This window comes from Solanum tuberosum, unplaced genomic scaffold (assembly GCF_000226075.1).
Source record: "Solanum tuberosum cultivar DM 1-3 516 R44 unplaced genomic scaffold, SolTub_3.0 scf00292, whole genome shotgun sequence".
Classification (NCBI taxonomy): Eukaryota; Viridiplantae; Streptophyta; class Magnoliopsida; order Solanales; family Solanaceae; genus Solanum; species Solanum tuberosum.
In genome coordinates this window covers 31,206-42,244 of record NW_006239216.1, presented here as the reverse complement: position 1 = coordinate 42,244, position 11,039 = coordinate 31,206, and the positions used below count along the sequence as shown (strand labels likewise).

Below are 11,039 nucleotides of genomic sequence, written 5' to 3'. Positions count from 1 at the left end.
ATGCTGTTGAAATACTAAAACCGTCTCTTTGCCCTATTTATATTGATGGTTTTCATATTAGGTGTGCTGCACACATATATAATTTGATTGTTAGAGATGGTATAGCAATATATGATGATGGTTGCACAAAAGTTGAAACTGCATGTCATTTTATTTTTAAATGTCAAGTTAAGTCTAGACGTAGAGATTTTGAAAATCGTTGTGTTGAATTTAATCTTCCACCTAGAAAAATTCCAAAATCAGTGTGTACTAGATGGAATTCTTTATTTGAAATGCTTGAAGTTGCTTATGAATATAGGAAACCTTTACAAATGGTTTGGAATGCTCATAATTCAAATATGACATATAGGCTTGATGATAATGATTAGAATGACATAAAAGAACTTATAGAATTCTTAGAAGTTTTTTATTTAACTACCAAAAAAATATCTGCACTTTATTATCCAACTATTTGCTCTGTTTTACCTAATATTTGTGCTATTTCTAATAAGTTTTATAAATTCAAAAATAAACCAAGATTTGAAGAATCTGTTAAGAAAATGATTGAAAAATTAAAAAAATATTTTATTCCTATTCCTCAAATTTATTTAACTGCTTGTTTGTTAAACCCACATTACAAAGATGAAGGTGTATCACGAATGGTTGAAAAAATATATTTTAGTTTGGGTATTGATGGTGAAGATGATGAAACACCTAGTTGTCAAGATGTTAAAGATAGTATAAAAATTGAAACTAAAAACTGTATGACTTGTATAATTCCAATATAAGGAATGTAGTACATAACGAAGAGCCTCAAAGTTCTAGGAGTAGATATAATAATGAAGATGATATTGATGATATGATAGATTGTATTATTGAACTTTCTCATAATGATAGAAATGATTTTGATGCATATATTAATCAAAATACAGAACCTACTACTATTGATCTTCTAGAATGGTGGAGCAATCGCGGCAAAGGATTTCCAAAACTACAACCGGTCGCTCGAGATGTGTTAGCTATTCAAGCATCTTCAGTAGCTTCAGAAGGCGCTTTTAGTGCAGCAAGATTTCAAATTGGAGAGCATAGATATTCATTAGCAGCAGATAGCTTGGAGATATCCGTACTATTTAGAGATTGGATTAATGGCGAGAGAAGGAGTTATGGTCGTCCACCTTTACCGACCAAATTTGAAAATGACGTTGATGAAATAATGCAAGATTTTAGTGACGACGGCATTGATGCAAGGGAGGAACTAGCTAATCAACCAATTCCAGAGCATGTTAGTAGAGAAATGTTAAATGATTTAAAAAAAGATTTCCTTGGTAGCATGAACTATTAAATTTAAATGTCTATTAGTATGAGTATAATAATTCGAGGTCTAATTCAAACAGAACCCTTCCTAGAAGGTGGCTGTGTAGATTAGATTTTTTAATACTCTACTAATATTTTGTAACTCAACTTGTACTATTTAATTAATATTAATAAAAGTATAGGCTATTCGCCTTAATTATTTTTTATTATTGTCTTCAAAAGTTCAAATTTAACTTTTAAAGAGTGAAATTTAAACTTTTATAGTTTTAAAGTTTGAATTTAAATTTTCAATCTTTTAAAATTTAAAGTGTGAAATTTAAATTTTTATAATTTTATAGTTTTAAAGTTTGAATTTAAATTTTCAAAGTTTTAAATTGTGAAATTTAAACTTTTATACTTTTAAAGTTTGAAAGTTTGTATTTAAAACTTTAAAAGTATAATTTTTTTTGCTTCTAATAAAATTATAAGAGTTTTAATATTATTTGTGTAATGTTCCTAATTTTTTAATTTTAATAATTTTTTTTTTAATTATAAGTAACAGTTGGGACCCGGTTTCCGGTCCGGTCCGGTACTGGTCTGTTACCGGTCCAGGACGGGTACACGGATTTTTTCCCGGAATTACTGGTTCCGATCCGTCCCGGTCCGGTAGTCCCGATTCCGGTCCCGTTGCCAGCCTTACCTGCACCGTAGTATTATATTATTTTGATGAATATAAAGTTTAAATATTATTTCTTTTGTTTTAAAATTGGTGGCATCGGTATTTTTAGATTTTGATATTTAAATAAATTTATTTTTTATGGTAAATTTTTTATATATTTGTTAATTAGTTTGAATTGTTAGTTATTGTGACTTATAACAATTTTTACACAATTTACAAATATATAAATTTTATTTTAAAAAATTGAAGATTTCGTGAGTAATTTTTTATCAAACTTAAATTATTTGACTCTTAAAAAGTGAAAATGATCACGTAAATTAGAACAAAAGGAATGATTAATTATTATATTTCTGCAATTACCATTTACCACTATCAACACAATTATTAATTATAATGTATTTGAGTTTCACAATTTCATTTATTTATTATAGATTTAAAACTAACTTCATTTAGTGTGTTTGATGATATTAATTATGTCATTAATATTCGATATCAAATGGAGTATCTAGTATATCCGTGTATAAATTAAAAAAAAGTGGACCAAAGGTTTTTAGAACTACCAACACAATTTTACCATTTGGAAAAGTGTATTGTGTTGTGTTGTTAGTTGAAATAAAATATTTGCTTAGATGTAATTTAAATTTTAATCCATTGTATCGTTAAATTCATTATTAAGTAACTATCAAAAGTCTTGTTTTGTGTTGCGATGATTTAGTGTGATTTTTGTATTGTTATCTTCTTCCTCTTTTTTTTCATTTTATCTTTATTTATGTTTAACAATCATATTTTATCTTTTATACTACTTCTCTGTAGTACCACCAATTGTTGATATGAGACACCATGTAATGAAGTAAAATAATATGCAATCTATTCAAACGTTGAATTTATTAAGATAATACAATATGATAATACAATAAAAACATAATACATTATGATATATTCTGAAATAATACACAACAACCACCTAAAAACGAACTTATTCCAAATGGTCCATAAAAAAAAAGTAGAAACATGTTTCTCTTAGTTATATTACTAATAATGAATACCATAATTATGCAGAACAATAGTACTAATACCATAATAATTAATTAAACATGCATCCCAGAATTAAGGTGGAGTTGTAATACCTGAAAGAGAAAAAAAAAACAAAAAAAGACATAAGACAGATATATTTATATATATTGAAATTGAAATCTGAAACAGCATGTGTAATAGAGTAATTCTTATCATTAAGAAATTTAAACCTCCACCATTTTTGCTGCAAATATAAGCTTGTGAAAAAATTGTCCAAAAATCAAACAAAATATATTTCCAACAAAAACATGTTTTTTTTCGCAAGAATATTGGGTGTGTTTGGTACGGAGAAAATAAGTTTCTTAAAAGTTAAAAAGAAAATTATTTTCTTCGTAGAAATAGAGAAAACATTTACACTTTTCGCTCATTTTATATGAAATTTAAGAAAAAATAAATAAAATTTGTTGTTTAAAATGAGTGATAGATATTTATTTGACTATAATTATTTTATTAAGATATTTTAAAATTAAATTATTACTCCTTCCATTCCAATTTATATAAGATATTTGACTTAGACATGAAATTTAAGAAGAAAAATATGTAACTTTTAAAACTTATAGTTTAAAATAAATCATTTCATTTAAGATAAATGCAAATTTTAAAGTTAGTCAATACGAGTCATGTAAATTGATATGTACTGAATATAGAAATGAGTTATTTTTTTTGAAAGTAACTAAAAAGGAAAATAGATCGGACAGGGAGAGTATATATATAGTTGCTGAAGAAGAAATTAAAATTAAGATATCAACAAAAATAAGATGTAATCAGAAATGTGGTGACTTACTTCCGCACTTAAAATTACGAGGAACGGTGCGTCCGCAGCCTTGAATAAGGCGAATAATTCGCTTTGAGTTGATCATGGCGACCAATTTGGGAGTAACAATTGGGCAAAGACATTCCCAATGAGTAACTCTAGCTCTTTCACAGCATTTTGCCGATGGATTACTTCCAAACAATACAGACAGACATGCTTTTTTACCAAGATTCCTTTCTTCTCTACAAACTGATTCACTCACCTCTCCCTTTACTATTTTTATCTCCAAACCATATAATAATATCATTACCAATACCATACTCCATATCATTTTATTCATCATAATTTTATGATTCACTTCACCATATACATTATATCCCATCTATTTATAGGACTTAATAATTAGTGGGTAGTTGTGGTGGAGCCACGTCTTGTATTATATTAAGCATGTTCAGAATACGAAGAAATCGAAGGAAACTTTTTAGATGCTTAACATTATGAGTTCGAGTCATCAAGACAGTAAAAAGATAAAAGCTTCTAGAAGGAATAAAAAAATACTCCTTCTGTCCCAATTTATGTGGCACCATTTGAGTTGACACGATGTTTAAGAAAAAATAAATAAAGACTTTTGAAACTTTCGATTTAAAAGAATCCTTAATATTTATGTGGTTATAAATCATTTTGTTAAGAATAGAAAAGAAATTTTAAAGTTAAATTATTTCTAATTATAGTAAAGTGACATTTTTTGAATGAATTAGAAAAATGTATCACATAAAATAAAACGATTCGAACAAAAATTTGAATCTCTTTGGTTCTACCTACGCTCTGCGCTTGATAGGTAAGTAGCGCGCAACTTCCTCTCAATTTCTTGTTGGATAATGACTAGTATGACTTCGTTCTTTATCATAGGAGTCAAAGTCTTCCACTTTGGGTAGAATGGAATAAAATAATTTGAATCGGAGATTTTTTTTATTAAGGATAGATAAATCTTTGACTATTATATTATAATCTTTATATTCAATTTTATGTTATTCGTATTATAATTAATTAAGTAGGATAGTGAGAAAAAAGATTTAATTTTAGTCTCTTTTTGTCGGTGGAAAATTTATTTAAGTGTCACATAAATTGCTAAATTATTTTTTGTAACAAATAAGTTACTTAATTTTATATCCCATCTATTTATAGGACTTAATAATTAGTGGGTAGTTATGGTGGAGCCAAGTCTTGTATTAAACGTGTTCAGAATACGAAGAAAATAGAAGGAAACCATATAGATGCTAAGTATCCGTCACTTTCAATCTTAACATTGTGAGTTCGAGTCATCAAGACAGTAAAAATATAAAAGCTTCTAGAAGGAATTAAAAAATACTTCTTCTGTTCCAATTTATGTGGCACCAATTGAGTTGACACGATGTTTAAGAAAAAAAATAAAGACTTTTAAAACTTTCGATTTAAAAGAATCATTAATATTTATGTGGTTATAAATAATTTTGTTAAGAATAGAGAAGAAATTTTTAAGTTAAATTATTTGTAATTATAGTAAAATAACATTCTTTTTGGACGAAGAAAATATCATTTTTCATCCAAAAAAAAAAAAAAAAAAAGTTTTGAATCCCTTTAGTCCTACCTAGATTTGCCACTTGATAGGTAAGGAGTGCGCAACTTCCTTTTAATATCTTATTGACTAATGACTAGTATGACTTTGTTCTTTTATCATAGGAGTCTAGTCTCCCACTTTGGGTAGAAATTTTGGATGGAATAAAATAATTTTGAATTGGAGATTTTTTATCAAGGATAATATTTAATTGTACTCTCTCTTTTTTTTGGTAGAAATTTTCAGAAAAGATGTTATAAATTAATTAAACAATGGGTATATTTAAAAGGGAAATTTGGTCAAATTATGATTTTGTACATTAATAATAAATGGGCTAAAAGAATTGTTACAAATAAATTAAAATAAGGGAGGTAAGCATAATATCGTAAATCATGAGGGAGGTGAGTGTTACGGAGTGAAACCTGAGGGGAGGTTTCTGAAATTATTCCTTTTAAAAAAATTTTATTAACTATCAACACTATAGTGTTTATATATGTTTATAACTATCAAAATATAGTGTTTATATATGTTTATATATTACGTATTAGATGATGAAAATATATATGCACTATTTATTAAATGACAAGAATATATGCACTACTTTTTAATAAATATATATTTACTCTAAATTAATCTCAATATCGATGGATATATTTATCCGTTTAGGCGCGTTATTTTAATGAATATAAAGTTTAAATATATTACTTACTATGTTTAAGCAATTATCACTATCAACACAACTATTAATTACTATGCATTTGAGTTTCACAATTTTATATATTTACTTGTCAATTTTATATTATTGTGTATTTAAAATCAATATCATTCAGTGTATTAATCAATATATTTTATATCAAATATCTAGTATATTCATACATTCATACATAAATATAAAAGAACTGAATCAAAGATTTTTAGAGTAACAACACAGCCATGTTTGGATGATTATCATATCGTTCAATTCATTATTAGATAATGATGAAAAGTATTATTTTACCTAATGATTGATTTGATGTGATAATTTTGTTACTTTATTTATTTATTTTCTTATGTTGTCTATTTTTACTTTTACTCTATTTTTTATATAGTAGCTCCAATTGTTGTTGTGTGACACAGTGTAACGACGTAAAACAATATATTTATTCAAATATTGTTATTTAAACAATACAATATTATACATACAATACAACTTAAAAAACGATTTAAGGTGGCATTGTCCACGGAGAACCCACCCCAAAGCCAAGTCACTATGGTATCTCCTACTACAGGCCCAAGACCAATTCTGGTTCTTCTTTCTATCAAAATAAATCGAATTCAAAAGCGTATAATACAACATGATATATTATGAATCAACACGTAATAACCATCCAAAAAAGGGACTTATTCCAAATGGTCCATAGTAACCCAAAAAAAAAAGTACAAACATGTTTCTCTTAGTTAATAACTGAATACCATAATTATGCAGAGCATAGTACATACTAATACCATAATTAATTAAACATGCATCTCAAGATTAAGGTGGAGTGGTAATACCTGCAAAAATGGAGATACAGAAAAAAAAAACGACATAAGACAGATATATTTATATATATTGAAATTGAAATCTGAAACGGCGTGGGTAATAAAGTAATTTCAATCATTAATAAAATTTAAACCTCAACCATTTTTGCTACAAATATGAGCTTGTGAAAAAAAATGGTCCAATAATTAAATATAAAACAAAATATGTCCAAAAAAAATATGTTATTTTCGAAAGAATATTGGGTTTGTATTTGGTATAGAGGAAATAAGTTTCTTAAAAAAGTTAAAGAAAAATTATATGAATATATGATTTCTCTTTTCTTAATCAAAGATATCTCGAGACTTACTTCCGCACTTGAAGTTACGAGGAACGGTGCGTCCGCAGCCTTGAATAAGGCGAATAATTCGTTTAGGGTTGAGTATGGCAGCCAATTTGGGAGTAATAATTGGGCAAAAACATTCCTCATGAGTAACTCTAGCTCTTTCACAGCATTCTGCTGATGGATTCATTCCAACTAATACAGACATACATGCTTTTTTACCAATTCTCCTTTCTTCTCTACAAATTGATTCACTCACCTCTCCCTTTACTATTTTTATCTCCCAATTACCATATAATATCACTACTAATACCATACTCCAAATCATTTTATTCATCATATTTGATGACATTTTATAATTCACTTCACAATAGATTATCCCCTCTATTTATAGGACTTGATAATTAGTGGTAATAGTGGTGGAGCCAGGTTTTGTATTAATTAAGCGTGTTCAGAATATGAAGAAATTGAAGGAAGTTGTTTAGATGGTAAGGATCTCTCACTTTCAATCCTAAGATTGTGAGTTCGAGTTATCAAGATAGTAAAAACATAGAAGCTTCTAGGCCAATTTATGTGACACATTTCGTTTTTCTAAAAAAGTACTATAGGTCACACAATAATTGACAATTCAAAATATTTAGAAGAGATATAAAAATTTACAATTAAAATAAACTTATTTGAATCTCGAAATTCTAAATGTGTCACATAAATTGAGACATAGAACCGTCCCATTTTATATTGTACCGTTTAACATGGCATGGTGTTAAAAAAAATACTTTTTAAACTTAGGGGTTGTTTGGTGTGAAGGATAATACCAAATAGTCCTGGAATTAAATTATAATACCACTTAATTTGTTGTTTGGTTGGCAAGTCCGGGATAACTTATCCCGGGATTAATAATTTGTACCGGGATAAGTTATCCCTCCCCTTGGGTGGTATAGTAATCCCGAGATAACTTATCCCGGGATAAAATAAGTAAATGACAAAAATGTCTCTTTCAACCCTTTTCTTACATCACTTTTTACATTCATGAAGGGCATTTTTGTAAACAAATAAATTGTTCTTAAAATTTATTATTTTGAATACAACAAACCAAAAACTCAATAAAAAATAATCTCATCATAACATATCCCATCATAACTAATCTCATCATAATTTATCTCGTCATAATTAATTCCATCATAACTTGAATTCAAACCAAACGACCCCTTATGGTTTAAAAGAATCCTCAGATATTTATTTTGTTATAAATTTTTTTATTAAGAGTAAAAATGAAATTTTAAAGTTAAATTAGTTCTAATTACAGTAAAGTAACATTCTTTTTCAATGGATTAAAAGAAAGAAATGTTACATAAAATAAAACGAAAAAAACACAATTTTCGTCAAAAGAAATTTGAATCCCTTTGGCCCTACCTAACTTTCCGGGTAAGGAACGCGTAAGTTCCTTTTAATTTCTTATTGACTAGTATGACTTTGTTCTTTATCATAGGAGTCAAGTCTCCCTCTTTAGGTAGAAATTTTGGATGGAATAAAATAATTTTGAATCGGAGATTTTTGATTAAAGATCAAGAAATTTTGTCTATTTTATTATAATCTTAAATAGTAGAGATGGTAGTTCAAGTTTTATTTTAATCGTATTATAATTAATTAAGTAGTGTAATGAGAAAAATATTTAATTTTATTATTTTTTTGGTAGAAATTTTATTCAAGTGTCACACAAATTGCTAAATTATTTTTTGCAAGAACAAGTTACTTATTTTTAATTTTATTTGTATCACAAAAGAGTTATTAGGAGGGAATAAAAGAAACCTTTTATAATATGAGATTTTATATATACCTAGAAAATGTGATTTCTAATTCGTTAAAAAAATATTTAATATACTTTTTCTGATTATCTTGCCCAATGTATATTATATATAAAAATTCACTATGTCACTTAGATTTTAGCCGGATGGATAGATTTCATCTGAACTCACTTTGATAGAAAATTGTAGTGCTTATATATGATTAAAATTATTATTTATTTATTTTTATATGATAAATTTTAGTAGCTCAGTTGACTGATTACCTAAACTCCCATTTTAATGGTGAAAATTAGATTTTCCACATTGTGTTCCTCTCCCCTTCCTGTACCCTCATTTTAAAAAAAGAACTAAAAAAATGTTTTTTATGTTGAATTTTCTTTGACTTTATATTTACTTCCTCATAATTTGAATCTCCGTAGTAAAAATTTATGTTTAACTTGGATTACATATCAGTCAGTTTGCTTCGATTTTAACATTTATTGATTCGATTTATCGATTATCAATTTGTAAAACATGTTAAATCTTTTTTTATTCATTATCAATAAATTAATAGTAACTCTTTTCTAATTCAAATTATTGGTTTTGATTCGATTTTGAATAACCTTATTCTATGCCACACAATTTTGGAGTGTGGAAGGGATTATTATTTCCCATATTTTTCTTCTCAAAAAGTTTAACTTCTTTTTGACTAGTAGTCACATAGGCCATTTTTTTCCAATATTCACACATTGCAAATTTTGTTGTAAATAATTAAATATGAATTTCCACTTCATGACTTTTAGGATTTAGACATGACTTTCAAGATTTCCTCCGTGATCATGAAAGATTACAAACACACTCTTACCCTCAAAATTTAGTAAAAGGGTAAATGACTAAATGTTGTTATTAAGGATTAAACAGACAACCTCAAACAACTTCTGCAATCCCTTAATTACTACACTAAATCTTCAACTTATGTCAAAATGTGTCAACCGTTATATATATATTCATTAAATCAAATTTTGACCTAATGTAATATTCCGACGAAGGGCTTGACACCCCTTGCCTTAAGATAGCTCCGCACCTGCTTATATACACATTCCTCTTATATGTAGAAAATTGAATACATTGAAAGGAAAAACATTACTAATCTATTTTTCTTTTTCTTTATTATTTAACTTCTAATATATTTATTTTATAACAGATCCTTCATTATCTCCTTTTCGCGGAAAAAACTTCATATTTCTTCTTTTTAGATTATATTCTCACAAATACATTTAAAAGGTTGGGTATGTTTTATTTAAAAATATATTTTTGACTGATTTAAGAGTCGCCACTTAATTTTTTAAGAAAAATCAAGAAAACTGATTTTCAATAGATTAAAACAGGAAATCAATTGAAAATACTTAAAGAGGGTTCGGGGTTCCTATTAATATTCTAGGAAGGTTTTTAAGGCACCTAGAATATCCACTAATGTGGTTATCCAACAATTAATTATTTGGCTAAAATAATTTTAACTTAACTCGACTTGCAAATTTGAACCATTTTATAGTTGAAACTATTTTAAAGGAGAAAAGGGGAAATATTGGGATATTACCTAAGTGAAATGTTTTTGTAAACTTATTTATTTATTTGTTTTTTAGTCAAGTAAAATATGAATAATTTAGTTAAGTTAATTAATTAAAAAGGGTGTCTTTCGGGGATTTGAATTTTTCAACCTTAAGACTAATAGCACATATTAACAAGTAAATAAACATAAAAAATGAATAAGGAAAGAGACTTGGGCCCAAGTATGGTTTTTCTGTCCGCCTGAACCAGTACTTGGACCCATTTTCGTTTTGGGCCTTTGGTCCAATTTTCACCTGTCCTAAGAACTAACAAGTAATAATAAGTAAAATGGCGAGGGCTTAGGCCCAATAATAACAAAATACAATTCCGAATAAATAAAGGTAGGCTTTGGCCCAATCTTTTTCAACTCCCAATTTGCTCCGCTTTTCTTTCAATTTTGAGACCTGTTCGTCGATTTTGATATCTAGCTGAC

General features: G+C 27.3%; 2 protein-coding genes across 2 annotated transcripts; both read right to left on the bottom strand.

The window, feature by feature from the left end:
• Positions 1-2,936: 2,936 nt before the first annotated feature.
• On the bottom strand, positions 2,937-4,152 carry LOC102578478 (uncharacterized). Its single transcript, XM_006359197.2, has 2 exons — positions 3,810-4,152; positions 2,937-3,078 (listed from the first exon to the last, which is right to left on the bottom strand). Exons 1-2 carry the CDS (start codon positions 4,120-4,122, stop codon positions 3,059-3,061), a joined length of 333 nt encoding a protein of 110 aa, XP_006359259.2. The 5' UTR covers positions 4,123-4,152; the 3' UTR covers positions 2,937-3,058.
• Positions 4,153-6,698: 2,546 nt separating this feature from the next.
• Positions 6,699-7,588, bottom strand: LOC102589387 (uncharacterized). Its single transcript, XM_006359146.2, has 2 exons — positions 7,242-7,588; positions 6,699-6,906 (listed from the first exon to the last, which is right to left on the bottom strand). Exons 1-2 carry the CDS (start codon positions 7,564-7,566, stop codon positions 6,887-6,889), a joined length of 345 nt encoding a protein of 114 aa, XP_006359208.2. The 5' UTR covers positions 7,567-7,588; the 3' UTR covers positions 6,699-6,886.
• Positions 7,589-11,039: the final 3,451 nt, after the last annotated feature.

Bases quoted from the DNA above. Each gene is read 5' to 3' on its own strand.
- LOC102589387 (XM_006359146.2), bottom strand. From the start codon at position 7,566: ATGTCATCAAATATGATGAATAAAATGATTTGGAGTATGGTATTAGTA. The intron at 6,907-7,241 runs GTAAGTCTCGAG...CCATTTTTGCAG, and splicing joins TCGTAACTTCAAGTGCGGAA to GTATTACCACTCCACCTTAA.
- LOC102578478 (XM_006359197.2), bottom strand. From the start codon at position 4,122: ATGATGAATAAAATGATATGGAGTATGGTATTGGTAATGATATTATTA. The intron at 3,079-3,809 runs GTAAGTCACCAC...TTTCTCTTTCAG, and splicing joins TCGTAATTTTAAGTGCGGAA to GTATTACAACTCCACCTTAA.